General features: G+C 45.8%; 2 protein-coding genes across 10 annotated transcripts in view; one reads left to right on the top strand and one right to left on the bottom strand.

The window, feature by feature from the left end:
- Positions 1 to 1,113, bottom strand: part of C18H17orf80 (chromosome 18 C17orf80 homolog) — a 10,394-nt gene extending 9,281 nt beyond the window's left edge. For 3 of the 7 annotated variants that reach the window (XM_032319527.1, XM_032319533.1, XM_032319535.1), the window contains exons 1-2: positions 792 to 872; positions 172 to 285 (exon numbers count right to left, since the gene is read on the bottom strand). The gene's annotated coding sequence lies outside the window, so the exon portion shown is untranslated. Of the gene's footprint in view, positions 1 to 171; positions 447 to 537; positions 639 to 773; positions 873 to 1,008 lie in introns of those variants that run through there. The other 4 variants (XM_032319531.1, XM_032319529.1, XM_032319532.1 and 1 more) reach the window with 4 other exon arrangements.
- FAM104A (family with sequence similarity 104 member A) lies at positions 1,110 to 17,323 on the top strand. 3 transcript variants are annotated; one of them, XM_032319563.1, is made up of 4 exons: positions 1,110 to 1,434; positions 5,684 to 5,783; positions 14,601 to 14,663; positions 16,681 to 17,323. In XM_032319563.1, the coding sequence occupies exons 1-4, from the start codon at positions 1,214 to 1,216 to the stop codon at positions 16,918 to 16,920; spliced, it is 624 nt and encodes a 207-aa protein (XP_032175454.1). In that variant the 5' UTR covers positions 1,110 to 1,213; the 3' UTR covers positions 16,921 to 17,323. The 3 variants fall into 3 exon arrangements, with proteins under 3 accessions (XP_032175454.1, XP_032175456.1, XP_032175455.1); XM_032319565.1 differs by lacking the exon at positions 14,601 to 14,663 and having other exon boundaries at positions 5,766 to 5,783; positions 16,681 to 16,771; XM_032319564.1 differs by lacking the exon at positions 14,601 to 14,663 and having other exon boundaries at positions 1,123 to 1,434.

Here is a 17,323-nt window from a genome sequence, read left to right as displayed (position 1 = left end):
TAAATACCCACAACTGAAGCCAGTCCACGGGCCTTGGACTGATAACTTTGGAAGGGGCTAGGGACCTCTTGCAAGTGTCTGCCTCGACACTCCTCCACTACCCTTAAACCTACTGGAAAGATCCTGCACCCTCACGTGGTAACGTCCCACCGTGGCTGGGTGACTACTTACTGACTGGAGCTTCTCCAGAAGGATGCTAATGTGGGGGCTGTTTCTCCCGGCTCTCCATGCCTCACGATCGCAGTCCCCGAGTCCGGCAGAACAAACTCGGTTTGAATTGTCAGCCTGCGCGAGACACAATCAGAAACGTAACTCGTTAGCACACCCAGCGAATGGCTGTGGCGCGGCACTGGGCCAAATACAATCTAACCGCGTGATCGGCAGGGCAGGTCCCCTCGGTGCTCCGGGAAGCAAACAGTTAAGGCCGCGCCCGCCTCCGCCGCGCAGGCCCCGTGGGACTCCTGCCAAACGCCCTCCCCCAACCCCTACCCCGCCGCGGCCGCGGTACCCGGCCCGCCCTCCTCCCGGCTCCCGCACTTTTTCCGGAAGCGGAGCCGCAGCGTCCCGCTGAGTGGGCGGGGCCCTCCTCCCCAGCGGCCCCAACCGGAGACTCCGGAACCGCGCGGATGCTGAAGGGGGCTCGTCCTGCCGCCCCGGGAAGCTCCCCCCCCCCACGGCTGGCCCGCCGTCCGATCAACTCCCTCTCCTCCCTCCCCCCCATCTCTGACCCACGGCGTGAACCACCGGACACAGCACAACTGGCCGCAACTGACCCAGAGCAGCATCCTCACCTCGCCAGGCGAGGAAGTTCCGGAAGCCCCCGCGACAAGCCCCCCGGCGCAGCCCCTCGAGCGGCTTCCCAACTCCTGGGCAGGCACCCCCCCCGCAGCCCGTCTGCACCACTGCCTGATGCTGCTCAGCTGTGTTTTTAAAAAACTGTTACCACACAGGGGCCTAACTCAAAAACTTGTTTCGTATTATGATGCCATAATTTAAGTTAATTCAAACCTGGCTGGACTTTTATGCCGTTCCCCGGTCGGCTGCGAACAGGCAAAAGCTTAGGCCGCCTCTCCTGAGGTCCTCTCTCCCAGAAGCTCCCAGTCGCTCCTCCCCACTCCGAGCCCGCCTCTTCCCGTGGGCGGGGTTACCGGTCGGCGCGGCCGCGTCGCGCCACTGCGCAGCCGCGAGAGGGCGGTACCACGGCAGCTGCGACATGGGGGGGCGCGGAGCAGACGCCGGAAGTAGCGGTGGTACGGGTCCCACCGAGGGGTACTCACCGCCGGCAGCGTCCACCCGCGCCGCGGCTAGAGCCAAGGCCCGAGGGGGTGGGCGTGGCGGCCGCCAGAACACAACACCCTCTGTTCCCTCTTCTCGCGGAGCCGCGCCGCGTCGCTCCCCTCCACCGGCTGCCATGAGCGAGCGCCTCCGCCCCAGGTGAGACCACAGAGACCCCCTTCGTTCCCAACCCCTCGGCGGGGCTGGAGCCAAAAGGGCGCGCGAAGCGGGGGTCCGAGCAAGCGTGGGCCCTGGGGGTTTTCTTTTGGGTGCTCTGCGGCCCCGGGGGAAGAGGGAGAGGGATGCGCAAGTACCTGGTCCCTGAGGTGCTGGGAGGAGTGACTCGCTGGGTCCGCGTCTCCCCCCACCCGTACCCCGTCTTTTTTTCCCTACTTGGAATGCAGTCTGAACGGTCCCGGAAGAGAGACAGTGGCCCTAAAGCTTCCCTGTCCTAAATTTAGGAGGGTGGGGGGATGGGAGGAATGTCTGATCTTTGAGAGGGAGTCCCTAGGACGTCTTTGAGGGGCAGTGGCGGGGAGCTGCCGTCTCCCCAAGGTCAGAAAGGATTGGGTTGAACTCTGCAGCAGGGAAGGATGGGGCTAGGTGGAAGAATTTGTGCCCTCGGACGGTTGTGAACATGGAAGGGCGGACGACCAAAGTGACTTGGGGCATTGACAGGCAGGATTCTAAACTGTTTGGATACGGAGCCGTTTGACTCCGAAGGCGGGAGGTAGGGCTTGTATCGCGATGCTCTACTTTCCACGAAGCGTGGCCTCAGGACCCTCGTCTTCACCTAGGGGTGCTGTTCTTGCTTGCCGTGTGCAGAATAGAGTCGAATCAAGCTGCCTGCTTGCTTTCTTTTCTCGTTTCCTCCTGTAAGGGGGTGGGGAGGAGAAAGTTGGGATTGGGTACCCCAAATGAAGAGTAGCAACTTTACTTCGAATTAGAAAAATCCCTCATGGTGGAATTTGAAGTGAAAAACCTATAGATCCCCAAGTCCAACACTGTCCCTTTTCTGATGAGGAAACACTTAGAGAGCTCAGCTGGTTTACTCGAGTCTTTCCAGGTTCACCAATCTTTCGCTCAAGTGAATAAGATAGGTTTGCCTTGGTAGATTATGCTGAATCTTGTTCATATTTTCATTGGCTCTGAATGTAATTGATAGTCTTCCCACAAAGGTCTTGCTCTGGAGGATGGTTAATTAAAGGAAAGCATCCTGAGGTTATTTGCTCCAATAGTGAAGCTCTAGGTTGGCCCATATATCTGCATTGGATTATTGATTTCGGTATATAGTGAGTGGGGCATAAAGCCTGCTTGTATAGAAAGTAAGAGTGGACTAGATTTGAACTTGGGGGCCGACTTGCTTTTGGAATTAGGAACAAGTTCCTTAGGCAAGGTAAGCCAGATCCAACTGTCCTTGTTTTCCTTCCCAAACCCAGTTTATACTTCTGATAGTCTCTTGTGATGTCTCCTATCTGAAAAAGTCTAAATATTTCCTACAGAAATACTCCTTTTATCTCTCACTGGGTAAGCAAACCTGAATGGGCTTATACTGGTAGCAGATGCCTTTTATCTAGTACACAAGTAACCTCAACATGTTTATACTGGTAATTTCATTGCTATTAAAAAAAAAGCCACGTGATTTGGACAGGGGTTTCTTACCTGCTTTTCACTCCATGTTTCATAAAGTGTGATGGACCAGCCCTGCCAGCTCCTGTTGTCAGAATATCTCCAAGTCAGTTCAGTGTCCTGGATCTGTTTCCTCAACTTGAAGATGAGGGGTTGGTCTGAGATGGTCATTTTTCAGACTGTTATAAAATATACTGAGATAACCATAGAGGGGTAGATGTACATCAAGGAAACCCCTACTTTAACCAAAACAAGTCCTTTATTTCATATATATATTAAATGATTTTTTTTTCCTGATAGAAAGGTTTCTCTTGCTATATAAAAAAAAAAGTTTGAAAAACACTAGTCTCCATACTCTTAAGATTTCTTTTATGCTCAGTGTCTAGGAGATGACTAGAAGACTGGAAAGAAATGAAATGAGTGGTGATGTAATCGGCCATCCTTAAAAGTAACAGATGCTAAACAACAATCTGTAACTAGATGCCTGGGGAGAACATAATCAATTATATGGTGGCGGCTAAAATTATAACCTGGTCTGTGGCATTAATGTGGAAGGCTGTAATCTGACTTTGTGGATACGGTTGAACATGAAACTGTAATCTTGGCAATCATTAACAATATTGTTGAAAGAAGAATGTTTCAAGGGTGGAATCTACGTAGAGCTTAGAAAAAGGAGAAAGAAGAACAGGAGGCTCATTCTTTATCCATACCATCCAAAGGAGAGGGCCTCCTGCAGGGGTGATTGGGGGTACCGTGAGAAAGCTGCTGATTATGAGGCAGGGATATTTCATGGGACTTTTCCCAGAGTTTAGTTTAAATCTGCAGAACCAGCCCATCCTCTCTGTACTCACATCCTTTTTGTCCGACAGCCTCCTTGACGTTCATTTTCTTGTCACTGCAAAGATATGCCATGGATTATAAGTGAGGAAATTGGGCCGTTGGGGTCAGGCTCATAAGTGTTAGAGCGGTTCAGCTGCCCAGAGCACAGTCAGCTGCTGGCATATTGGTAAGAGAAGAGTTTGGGGACCAGCCTTTGGGGAGTTTCCCTGGGGTGGCATGTGACATTCTGTCGGATCTTGTTCTGTTCACTGCATCTCTTTTCCAAAAAGATTCTCTGGTCATGTTAGGGTGAAAGTAGTAATTATTTGGTTCAAATCTGTGGTAAGAGCACATCCATTTAAATGAGTATCAAACCTGCTTTTCACCTAGTTTTTAACCCCCACATACTTAAGAGTAATGTGCGGTTAAGATCTAGTGACCTGAGAGAAGGGTTAGGGAGCAGAAATGATGATCTTAGAAGCAGCTGAGTCTTAGAATGAGGTCACCAGAGCCCTTTGCAGGTTGGTTAATGCTTGATCAGAACCACCCACTCACAGTGTATTGTTCCCAGCCTAAGCTGGGTCTGCACTCGTCAATAGATGTATTCCGAGTACAGGAGTGTCTCCAGATACAGGGCGTTGAGCTAAGGGTGATAACTTAGATGTTCTCCAGTATCAAGACTTCAACTCAGAACCTTGGGATTATGGGCCTGCCCTACCATGCCACAATACTGGCATAGAAAGTGTACGACTGTATAGAAGATACTCAGTGCTCAAATAAATACTTTGCTCAAATTCAGTACCTGCCCAAGAGCTGTCTTTCCTCTAGCTGTAGAAATTTGAATCTTTCAGAGCTTTCCTTATAGTAGATTATGCTGCTTTGTATAAATTGGCCTCTTGCCAGTGCTGTCCAGTGGCACTGTCTGTAGTGATGGGAATGCCCTGTGTCTGTGCCATCCAGTGCAGTTGCCCCTAACTACCTGTGGCCTTTGAACACTGAAAATGTAGCTAGTGTGACTAAGGAACTGGATATTAAATTAAATGTAAGTAACCTCATGTGGCTAGTGGCTGCCATATTGGATAGCACAGTTCCGGGCAGTTTGCCTTCAAATGATACCTCCTCTAATTGATTTCTATTTTCTGTCTCCTAAACGGGTCCGTAGACATCCTTCCAGGAGCACTTAATTCTTTCATCGAATACATACACATTTTGTCTGTTGTACATCTGAGAACACTGAGGTAAATGTGTGGATTTTCCTTAAACCTGAAAATTTCGAGCAGCTTGTGCTGCAAACTCTAATAATCTGGTGACGTAACATACAGTACTAGGTGGTGCGGAGAGAATAATGGAGTTACCGTGCGCCAGAGCGGCCTTTCCGGTGACGGTGGGGAAGAGTGATCCAACGCTTTAGGGGCACTGAGCTTTTGTTGCACGTAATAACTGGGGGGGTCAGGGATGAAAGAAAACTGCAGATCAGAGACCGCACAACTCTCTGATGCTATCCCTGTGTAGCACCATTTTCGTGAGGATTTTAGGGGTACGCGGGCAGAGACAGCCACTCCTGACTTACATACTGTCCTGTGGAAGGGAGTAAGATGCGGTAACCTGAAATGGTGATTTCAGGAAACGCAGAGGGAAGATAACCTCAATTGGGTGGAATTTGGAAGCTTAGTCATTAGCGTCCCCCCGCACCTGCTTGAGGCATTTAAAGTCGCCCAGCTTCTTTTTAGAAATCAGTTGCACTCATTTAAGCTCACCCCAACTGCTGCTATTTCGTATTTTCGTTCTTCGTGCCTAACGATGGTGTACTTCTAACTTTTTACCTGTTGGGATAGTGCGTATGATGAATTCTGTTTTCTCAGGAAAGAGGGCAAATTTGTTGTCATGATTTACAATTTTAAGTGTCTAAAAGATGAATTGTTGGATTTTTCTTTTTCCCCTCCCTGTGATTTAATTTCAGGAAAAGGAGAAGGAATGGCAATGAAGAAGACCATCATCTTCCTCCCCAGACCAAAAGGAGTAGTAGAAATCCTGTCTTTCATGATTCCTGGGACACAGAGGTAGGAAGTGTGGTCAGAATTTCTGCTATTTTCATTGACTTGAGCTAAATAACCCAGTTTCTTCTTGTAATTAAAATTATTCTTTGAATAAATAAAAGTCATCTTACTTGATTGCGGTGGTTTCAACTTTTTTTGAGTCATGGCCCCTTTGAGGAAGCTGTGCACCTTCTTCCCAGCAAGGTGGCGTATGTCTGCACATAGTAGTACACACAGAACTTGTTAGAAGTTCCACGGACCTTTGAAAAAACTCACCTTTGAGCTGTCTAGCTGAATTTCAGGAACCAATTATTTTCTAGTAATTTAGGAGCCATTAATTATCCTTAAGTTTATTTTGTTGCAGTCATGCACATATCTTTATGAGAAACTGTGTAAACATTCAGAGTAGATAACGTCTGTGCACACATAATCCTATTTTTAAGTGTTACTGCTTTTTTTTTGGCTTTTCTTCTTCTTTTTTATCATGTTGTTCTAAAAGAGCTCCTGTGGGAGGCAGGGTGGAGGGGAGTGAGTGGGAAGAGAAGGAAAGAGCTCCTGAAGTTCTGGTTTCCGGAAAAGAGAGCTTCAGTGTGGCACCTGTGGCAGAGTTTCTGTGTGCACCTCAAGGGCTGCCCTTCAGGGGTCAAGGAGGCTAACATTCAAATGACGTCTCTGTTACCGCAAAATTGTGACCCTTAACAAGTCATCACCATTATTGAGAAGTTCCTCACTGGCAGAGATCCCCAAGCCCAAGTCTCATAACTTTGAGCAGACCTCTGTGCATCACAGAACTGTGCGTATCACAGTTTTTGCACAACCAAAATAATTTGTGCTTTAATTAGTTCTCGATACTAGGATTTGACCTACATCCAGTCTTTACGGGAAATCCAGAGTTACTCCCCCCAGGGGGCGAAGAAATCCGTTAATGTGTAGGTCGTACACATTCGGGGCCAGTAAATGAACAAGTGCAGATTAGCTCCTTCGGTGTGCAGATTTGAGGTCCTGTCACTCCTGTCCCCCTTTTAAAAGTCTGCTCTCCTGCTTTCTTTTTCTTACGTTTTGAAAAATGATTAACAGAAAAGCAGTTGAGCTTTTGTTTAATGTGACAAATTAGAGGATGAAAGAAAAGCAGAGATTAGAGGCTTCCCTGAGCATCCAGTGATAAAACTGTGACAACAATTGAGTTTCCATTTTTCTTTTGGATTATAAGTCTGTGAAAAGAGTGTGCAGGGATTACTTTGACCGCATCAGTGTTCCTTTACCTGTGTCTCTGTGCAAATCCTGCCAAGTGGTGTTTACATTAGTTCAGAGGTACTGTCGGTCTAACTCTTTTGTATTGATCATTTGTGCTGTTTACGGTTGTGATGCCTGAGAACAGGATTATAAATTGTCATTTAAAAAAAAAGGAAACACTTCTGATCTTGTATTTTCAGTAAGACTCTTAGTAGTTTTGTTTTAATTGCTGTTTATAGAAAATGGTCTTTACTCCCTGTCTAAAACCTGTAGCATTGGTATCACAGAAGCAAACCATGTATTGTTGTTTTTCAATGTTTTGGTTCATGTGTCTTGTTCTTACTTGTTCAAAGAAATGGAGCGGCTAAACCACTCTGTAATCATTAGTCTGAAAGATGGACTAGCCTGCCTTTGTTAGAATTAATAGGCCACGCAGGCATTTTTTATTTGTTGTCATATCTGAACTCACTGGTAGACCCCGTGTGGACGGTTATGGCCGTCCCCTGCAGCCCTGTTGACTGACCAGTCACCAGTGCTTTGAATGTGTGGCCACTTGTGTTGTGCTTGTCTGGGGTGGAATTAACCAGTAGAGAGGCTGAGTCAACCGAGGGAAGGCTAGAGAAGCAAAAAAGCAGGAGAAAACCTTTAAAATGGAAAGTTAAACCCTGAATAATTGAATCTGCACCATTGGAATAGATTGTTACGTTTATAGCACAAAAATATCAGGTTTAGGGGCACTTGGCTGCTTTTTGATAATTGTATATGAATAGAAAATAATAAAATGATTCATTATTAGTGGATTGTTAGTTTTGTAAATTTACGTAATCAAATGTTAATGAAAATGTTTTTATTATTTTTTTAATTTTTAAAGATTTTATTTATTTGTCAGAGAGAGAGCAAGAGTGAGAGAGTGAGCGAGCACAGGCAGGGGGAGCGGCAGCGGAGGGAGCAGCAGGCTTCCTGCTGAGCAGAGGGCCCGATGCGGGACTGGATCCCAGCACTCTGGGATCATGACCTGAACTGAAGGCAGATGCTTAACCGACTGAGCCACCCAGGTGCCCCCAAAATGTTATTTTTAAATTCTGAGGTGGGGCCAGTGAGATAGTTTCCTTAAGCCTAACTGAGTGAAGAGAGACTGTTTCTTGTGTCTTTCCTGAAATACTTCCAGTAATTTTAGAATTCTTTTTCTTGTGACTTGAAGAGCTTTCATTTGGAAGGAGTTTGCTTTAATTCTGAGAGGATTAAATTAAAGTTGTTTTTATAATTAATTGCCAACATTACATTTTTCTCCTAAATGTAATAATATTGTCAAGTACTGGGGGAAAAGGTGTTTGAATTATGTCGCAAGTAAATCACAGTTCTCTGTAAAATGGAGATAGCGTGTCCCTCTTTCCCTAGATACTGTTGGAGGGGAAGAATGTGAACTGACTTGCCAGATTCGTTACAGAAACAAGCTTTTAGTCTACTTGTGCATTTTCTTCTTGTCATTTTTGTAGGCGGTATTATCTCTGCTTTTCAGATGGGAAAATTGGGGCACAGAAAAGTAAAGTAGTTTGCCGAAAGACACCCAGCTAATAAGAGGCAGAGTCCGTGAGCCCAGAGCTTGGCTGGTGCCTTTGCTCCTGACCGTGGTATGTGCTGTTGCACGAAATACGGGACGGAAGTTCTGAGAGATTTTGCTAAATATATTCAGAGGCAGCTCGGTCCTAGACTTCTCTCACATCATGGGAACAGAGAAGGGTAATTTTCCTCCTCCTGTCTTAGCTGGAAAATATTTTTCCAAGTAAATGTTATTTACTTGGTACAGTATTTATGTATTTATTTGGTACAGTATTAGCTTGAAAGCAATTTTAAATCGTTAGCTAGAAAAGGTGAAGAAATAGGGGTCTGAAGGTTTTTTTCAAAACTCTTAATTGGTGTTGGAAACGAAGACCTTTAATCTTAACTTCAGTGACTTGTATTTAATGACTTGTGAGCCTTAGGATGCTGTTTTAAAGTTGAGAGATAATTTACTGGTACGGGAACAGATTTTTCTGTAACACCGTGCGAGATGAATGTATGTCAGGCCATTTTTCTCTTCATTGAGCAAAAAGTGAAATCGTTTATCAATTTGTGTCTCCTGCTGGGTCCTGTACAAAGGCAGTGACATTCCCTGATCTTGGACAATTATTTGAATGGGTAAAAACAAGCAAGATTTAACTTTATTTAAATTTGTTCTCTTAGGGGTGGTCTTATTGGTTTGAATTTTATCTTAATTTGTAGTAGAGGAATGCTTTTTGCTTTCAGTTTTTCTTTTTTTTAAATTATTTATTTATTTATTTGACAGAGAGAGATCACAAGTAGGCAGAGAGGCAGGCAGAGAGAGAGAGAGAGAGGGAAGCAGGCTCCCTGCTGAGCAGAGAGCCTGATGCGGGACTCGATCCTAGGACCCTGAGATCATGACCTGAGCCGAAGGCAGCTGCTTAACCCACTGAGCCACCCAGGTACCCCTGCTTTCAGTTTTAATATCTTTATCTACAGTTTACCCTAGATGTTTCCACATAAACGAGGCTTCTTTCACGAAGGTGCATGCCTTGGAAAAGGTGCTGCTACCTGAGTAACTAGAAGCAGAACATTTTTAAATGTTTGTGGGGTTGTTTTTATAAAGATCTTTAACCTACCAAGACCATTTTAATTTTTCAGATCACTGTAGAGTAACAAGGAAGGAGTGAGAGAGTGTGGAGGAAAAACGGGAGCGGCTTACCTTGAGTAGCCTCTGCCTTTATCTTTCCCTGCTAGAAGGGGAAAGTTCTCATGTCATAACCCTAAAATCCCATGGGTATTAATGCGACGACGGGAGACCTGACCGAAAAGTAATAACCAGGGAACCCGTGTATCATTACAATTAGGGTTCTCTAAGTCCGTTTAGCTTAACTACTAAGAATTAGCTGAATATCGGCTGATTTTTTTTTAATAGCGTGAATTTAGATGACAATGAGAATATTGAGTATAATTTCTTTAAAAGTATCTTAAGGCTTTTAGTTTTTTGCCCATTCTTTCTTTTTTAAATATTTTTGTTTATTTGACAGAGAGAGTGAGAGCAGGGGGGAGGGGCAGAGGGAGAAGCAGACACCCCTCTGTGCAGAGAGCCCAACGTGGGGCTCTATCCCAGGACCTTGAGATCATGAGCTGAGCCGAAGACAGACACTTAACTGACCGAGGTCCCCCCCCACCGTGCCCCAGTTTGTGCTCATTCTCCTCCTTAGTCAGTTGTAGGGTAGTAGGTGCCTTCTAAGAGACAGAACTGTTTTTGGTGATGAAACTATTAGGGTATGTGTCTGTTTAAAAACCCTATAGCAGGGCGCCTGGATGGCTCAGTTGGTTAAGCAACTGCCTTCGGCTCAGGTCACGGTCCCGGAGTCTGGGGATCGAGTCCCGCATCGGGCTGCCAGCTCCATGGGGAGTCAGCTTCTCCCTCTGACCTTCTCGCCTCTCAGGCTCTCTCTCACTGTCTTCTCTCAAATAAATAAATAAATAATCTTTAAAAAAAAAAAAACCCCTATAGCAAAAGAACTCTGAAATTACCTTCTAAAATGGTCTATTCAAAGCGAAGAAACAGGCCTTTCCAAAATGAGTCTGGTTTTCGCATATGTTTAAAGAAACCGTGCTCACGGTGCACCTCCTCACAGGGTCAGTAATACTTCGCTTCAGCCCACAACATAGAAAGCTGCATGAGGTGGTTGGTTTGTAAAGAAATGAGCGTATGTACCCACATGTACGTGTTTTTCTACCGGTCGGGGTTATTTTTTGGCCTGTTGGTTTTTAAAAACAGTGAAGTGATTGATCATAGGACATTTTAGTTAGGAAGGACCTTAAAACATCGTGCAGTTCTGCTTCAGCCTATAAGGGAAACAGACATAGAAAGGATAGGCTACTCCCTCAGGGACACAGAAGAGTGACCGCCTGCGTTGTCATTCCTTGTAGTCAGACATAACAGTAGCCCACTGAACTCATTTGGAATCTTACAGCCTCCCTGATGATAGCATAGCAGACCCGCAGCTCTCTGAAATTGCTGGCGCTTCGGAAGCACAGAATTTTCCGGTGGATGCTCTGACAGGCTTGGCTAAGGTCATCTCTTGCACTTACTCCAGCCTCTGCCGCGGACTTACGCGGCACTTGATGGTGACCCTAGGAAGGGCCTGTGGTGAGCCGGAGTTCTTCAGTCCTTTGAGGCTCACATAAACATAAAAGCACCAGTGAATGGGGAGCTGGAAGGGATGGGAAGCTGGGGTTTGAGAGAAAATCAAATACACTGCCAGTCTGCTTTTCTAATTAGGAAGAAAAAGCATCCAGCTCTAGGTAGTGAATAGACACATATATTCTGGCTCTCCTTTGATGAAGCAGAGGGACTCGGTAATTAATATTCCTGCCTGGAGGCCTTTCTAAAGATTATCAGCGGGGATCGTCTTTAGAGTTGTTTCGGGTACACACGGCTTGCCTCTTAAACTGATTTACCCCTTGGGAAAATGGAACTACTTGTAGGCTGAGGGTCCTGGACCTCTGCTGTCTAATTCGAGCCCTGTGGGCTGAGACCATGAGCTCGTCACTGTCCCTGTCCTCTGTGGCAGAGCTGGGCTAACACGGGCTCCTCCTCTCTGCCGAGGAAGCGGCCCTCCGCTTTTCTTTGTCTACTCTGCCTCCTGGCCAAGGCCCCTGAAAGCCTCCCTCGTACGCCTCCCTTCTCTTACAGTCTCTCCAGCATGGTGTCCCTGGACACGAGCCCACAGAGGTATCTGTCCCTTCCTCGTGGGTCCCCTTGCCACCCCCAGCCCGCCCGCAGGCTCCGCTCCACCTTTCCCAGCAGCCGGCCGGTCCCTTCAGCCCGGCTGGCTGGTGTCCCGCCTGCCTCCCCTTCTTCCCTCCCTTGATCCCGTTTCCTTCCCAAAGCCCCTGAACCGTCCTCAAGGCTCGCCGTGCTCTCCCCATTCAGCAGTCCTTGCCAGCTCACTTGTCTCCTTCATTCCTTGCTCCCGTCTCCCTTTGGGCTGTGACGCATCCCCTTTGATTTGCTTTGCTGTGGGCCTGCCTTCCTGCCTTCCTGCTTGAAGCGTGGGGCCCTCCCTTCTGCGCAGAGCTCTGAACCGGTCTTAGGTGCAGACTTCAGGGCGCTTGATCGTCGAGCTGTAACCCCTCCTGGATATTTTGTCGGACTGACTGTGCCTGGGGTGGCCCACCACACCACACTGTTAGCTTTCCCTCCCCAGACATTCCTTCCTTCTGATTTGCTCCTCCTGTGCTCTCGGTTGGCCACGGCCTGCTTGCGGCAACACTTCCCCATCTTCCAGACCTGGGTCAGGTACTTTTCATTTTACGGAGGCTCTCCTAGTTCTCTCAGCACCTGTTGCTAGATTGCCGTCACCGCTGGAGCGGTGACATGAGGATTGTCCTCCATGGCTGGGCTGCCAGCATAATCTCGGTCAAGCCCAGCACATTCCTGTTGAATGATTAAGCCGCCCTAGTGAAATTGCCATCTTGTACACAGCAGGCACGGGGACATTTGTGTGGACAGTGCTTGGCCTTCAGAACAGTCTGTGCACGCTCGAGCCAGGTTTTCCGGAGCCACGTGGGGCCCTGGCAGGTGCACATTTTAAAACCGCGCACGGGTGATTCCCGAACAGGCTGAGTCGTGGTCGTTCTCTTCTCCGCCTGCCCTGGCGTCCGCACTTAGAGGGACGCCTGGTGGAGTTCACGAGTGCGCAGGCGAACCTAGAGCCCTCGCTGTGCACGCAATCTTCTCCGCGGACTAGCAGTTGCCTTGGTGCATTTAGAGAGACCCTGTTGGTTGGAATTGGCACAAGTTTAACTTTATTGTGCTTGTACGTGTAGATGGTTTTTATTTCACGGAGTGTGACCTTAATTCTCTTTCGATTTGTGATGTCAGTCTGTCTTGAAAATACCTGGGTCAGATGTCAGCAGGAAGCCTAAACTGAAGTCCAGAGGAAAGAGCAGGAGCTTTATAACCGCCCACCGGGACACGTGGTCTGCTGAGTGGGCTCCCTGAGGTGCAGGGGAGAGTTCGACGACTCTTTCTTAGTCCCCAAGTCTGATAAAAGACTTCTTAAGAACAGTATTAGTAATGAGGTAACTCTTTCTGTCCCAGTTTAGCAGCTGTAATTTTTAAAACCGTGTACTGTAAAGGTTGCGCCCTCCCAAGCAATGTGATACTGCAAAGATCCACTAAGTGAGGAAAATACAGTTTCTCTTTCCATCTCAAGTTTTTTTGTTTTATAACAAAATGTTCAACTTCTGTGCAGATCTTAAAACGTGGACAGAGGCTTACTTTTTAGGGTTAGGAGAAAATAATGGTCTTTCTCTTGTCCCATAAAGTAGGCCTGACTGACTGTTCAGACGGACAGTAACTTCCCAACTTCTTTGACCCTCTCCCACAGGAGTGTTTTATTTTGTGACCCAGCACACACTAAATATATTCATGAGCAGTAAAACAAGTTTCACTGAGTGGTTACCCTTTTCATGTTTCACTCTGTTTTCTTTTCCTATGCTGGCTGCAGTTTCAAAACCCCTGGTTCATCCCTAGAGAGTGAGATACTCCTAAAAGCTGGTAGAAAGCTGGTAGAAAGTGGTAGAAAATAGGAACCAACGTGTCTTTTGCAGAGATGTTTTGGTTTTACCTTTGATGGCCGTAGTGCGTAGGTAACGTTTTGTAAAGGTTAAAATAACACGTAAAGGCCATTAACACTGATTCTTGGGTTCAGATAGTCCGTCTTCTATTAGTTCCAAAATAGCATCAGCCCGCTCAATGCAAGTGAATACAACTGAAGCAGTTTTAGAGGTTCTTAAAGGAGGAAAAAAACAGTCTTCTGCAAATCTTACAACATCAGCGTACTTTTTAAGTTCTCCGTCTTGAAGTTAGAAGTACCTGAAGATCCGATCTGCTTTGTAGCAACATTTAGTTCTCTTACTTATGACCAATTTGCTTCCCACAGAAAATCTTTTTTTATAGAAGCTATAGGAAATAAAAATACTGTAAAAAATGGAAGGTCCAAATTCTAAATATTCTCGCATATATATCCTTCCAGACTGTTTTTGGTGTACGTAGATGTCTGTACTAAAGAAAAACATTTAAAAAGCCAGCTGGCATTCTGTACATACAGTTTTGCAACCTGTAAAAAAATGTTGGAGATGTCTTTCCTGGTATATATATACACCTCTATTATTGTTAATAGCTGAGTAGAGTTTCATTGTTAACAACTATAATTCATGGGGTATATTTTATATATATGTGTTATAATCAGTTTCTCTGTTATTGGACATGGAGGTGATTCTCACTTTTTCACCGTTATAAACAAAGCCATGTTAACCATTTGTGTACCTGTCTTTGTAAAGTTGGTATAAAACATGTTTTTATGCAAGATTTTTAAAACAGACTAGAAATCACAGGTATGTCTTTTCACTTTTCATGGTATTGTAGAGAAATTTTTTCTAACCTGTTTAAAGAACTTTTACCCTTTCTCAGAATAGTGTCACTTTTGCTATTATAGTGTGAAGTAAATTTTGAGATGGAAACTTGACTTACTAGAAACTGATTCTAGTTCTTGCCTTAATTTTCAGACAGTACCTGTAACGAAAAACAGTAAAGAAAACAGACTAAGAGGAAACAAAGTGTTCTGCGCGGTGGGTTTCATATTTAGTGTAGTAGCTGACTCGTTAACTGTTCCCGACCTTACCAGGTGCAGGAGCTCCACACACAGGGGCTGCTCCCCTCTGGGTTAGGAGAAGCTTTTTTTTTTTTTTTTAAATATTTCTTTCCTTTTTTTTTTTTTTTTTAAAGATTTTATTTATTTATTTGAAAGAGAGAATGAGAGAGAGTAAGCATGAGAGGGGGAAGGTCAGAGGGAGAAGCAGACCCCCTGCCGAGCAGGGTGCCTGATGTGGGGTGTCCATCCTGCGATTCCAGGATGATGACCTGAGCTGAAGGCAGTCGCTCAACCAACTGGGCCACCCAGGCACCCAGGAGCAGCTTTTATGGAAGACAGTTTTTGGTTTTGAATTGTATTTGACTTCGAAAGTCTTTAAGTACATTTTTTTAAGAAGATTTTTTATTTATTTGAGAGAGAAAGCATGCACTGGGAGGGGGAGGGAGAGGCGGAAGCAGATTCCCCACTGAGCAGGATCCATCCCAGGACCTTGAGATCCTGACCTGGGCCAAAGGCAGCGACTTAGCCCACTTGGCCACCCAGGCCTCCTGGTCTTTAATTGCGGCTGCTGCTGCTAATCCTGCCGTCTGACTCCATTCAGCCCTTCACAGTGCTCTTCCCGTTTGTGGTTTTTTGTGGAAGACATACAGGTGGTCTTTCACCACATGTGGGCAATGGGATGTGTACGCTGTGAAGTAGCTCCAGATGACTTATGGGCCATGGTGTTTCTCCTTTACGTCTTAGTAAGAACAGATACCCTTCAGGGACATTGCTTTCTCTCCTGGTTCAGACATGTTTCTGTGCATATTGTTAGGTGCAACTTTTGCTCAAAAATGGATAAACTAGTATTTTAAAAAATCACTTTTAAAGTATCTATCTGGAAACATTATTTATATATTTATTTTTATAGTAAAGATACATAATAACCACATTGTAAGACTTACAGTAAAGGGCAGGAAAGCAAGAAGCAACTTAATCCCTCCATTTGAATACTATGGCCAGTTTTTCCCCAGTCTGTCTTACATATAGACTTTACAGAGTTGCATGCAGACTTTCCAAAACGAATGTCTTTGTATAAGGAAGCCCGAATTAGATAGATCAAAGGGCAAAGTTAAGAAAAGTGTGCGCCAGATCATTAATTACTAGAATCCTAACTTTCTCATGCATTGATTCTTTCCACTATAGTACCGGGCCGAGTTATGAATGGAGGAAGGGCACTGTCGGTCATTTATTTGAAATGCAATACTTAAATTGTAAAATAAACCATCATTCTGAAAGGGATTCTTACCATTGCCTTACCTTTTGAGAACCCTAGTTTTTAGGGATCTCTGAGTAGTTTCTTCAAGACAACTAAGACACCAAATCATATTTGTTACACTAAAAAAAAGAAATAAGGCACACTCGTGCACACATATGTCAAACTGCAGAATTGCCATTGTAACTTTAGAAGAAGTACGTTGTACTTTTTCAAGATAGGTGTTCTGCGTTCAGAGAATACCATTTTGTGTCCCTGAGATGAGAACCAGGAAACTGTCTCAGATGTTTTTAAAACTTGTGGCCAGAAGCCATGTTGTGTTAATGACACTTAAACCCTGTCCCCGTGGTTGATACATTTCCCTTGGAGGCGGAGAACTTCCTCCTTTGATTATTGGGAAATTATTGGAATGAGTGATGAAAGCAGGTAGAGAAGATGTGAAAGGAATTAGGATGTAGTTGAAGAGCTTTGCAGTCCGAAGGCCCGAACCTGGACCCTGCCGCTTCCGGGGGTGTGAGGGGGATCCTAATCCCACTCAGCCTTACGAGGCAGTCACAGGGATGCAATGACGTGTCGTAGGTGTGCGCACTTTGTCTAGCTGCAAAGCCACTGATTTTGGTGCCGCTGCTCCTCACACCCAACGGGAAGGAGCTCTTACACGGGGTATTATAAATGACACCACAGAAGTTCTTAAGAAACCAAACAGCCTAATCGCGGTCCTGTTTCTTCTTCCTTCCAGTCTTCAAGCAGCGACAGTGGTGGGAGCAGCAGCAGCAGCAGCAGCAGCATCAACAGCCCGGACAGGGCCAGCGGGCCGGAGAGCGGCTTGAGCCACATGGCTGCCGGGTCCGGCCCCAACACCCCTCAGCCTGTTCCTGAGCAGTCTGCACTGTGCCAAGGCCCTTACTTCCACATCAACCAGACCCTGAAGGAGGCCCACTTTCACAGCCTACAGCACCGAGGACGGCCTCCGACATGATGTGCCGGCAGTTTCTTGCCTTCTGTGAAGGGACAGCGCTGTGCAGATTTGATATTTCAACTTACGATGTTTTAAAAAATTGCACAAAAATATGCCTGTTGGCTTTTCAGTCTATATTTGAAATAACAGGTCAACAGGCCGTTGTTTACTTGTGGTTTTGCTGCACTATTGCAATTTCAAAGGGGCTTTGAAGCAATTTTTTATAGGATTCTTTTGAGGGTGGGTCTCAAATCCATGTCGAGGTAATGGTATGAGGAAATCTCATCTGCGTGTTGAATCCATAGTTTGTCCAGTTCAGACTGATTTCCAGATCTGTCAATTAGAAATTCTACTTTATGTAAAAAGGCCTTTTAAAAAATGCGGGATCTTCAATTTTTTAAATTCAATAAACTAGTAAAGAGTA

The sequence above is a fragment of the Mustela erminea genome, chromosome 18, assembly GCF_009829155.1.
Source record: "Mustela erminea isolate mMusErm1 chromosome 18, mMusErm1.Pri, whole genome shotgun sequence".
Classification (NCBI taxonomy): Eukaryota; Metazoa; Chordata; class Mammalia; order Carnivora; family Mustelidae; genus Mustela; species Mustela erminea.
Note: the sequence above shows the minus strand (reverse complement) of the source record. Positions and strands in the feature narration are given on the sequence as shown.

Bases quoted from the DNA above. Each gene is read 5' to 3' on its own strand.
- FAM104A (XM_032319563.1), top strand. From the start codon at position 1,214: ATGGGGGGGCGCGGAGCAGACGCCGGAAGTAGCGGTGGTACGGGTCCC. The intron at 1,435-5,683 runs GTGAGACCACAG...ATTTAATTTCAG, and splicing joins AGCGAGCGCCTCCGCCCCAG to GAAAAGGAGAAGGAATGGCA. The intron at 14,664-16,680 runs GTGGGTTTCATA...TCTTCCTTCCAG, and splicing joins GAAACAAAGTGTTCTGCGCG to TCTTCAAGCAGCGACAGTGG.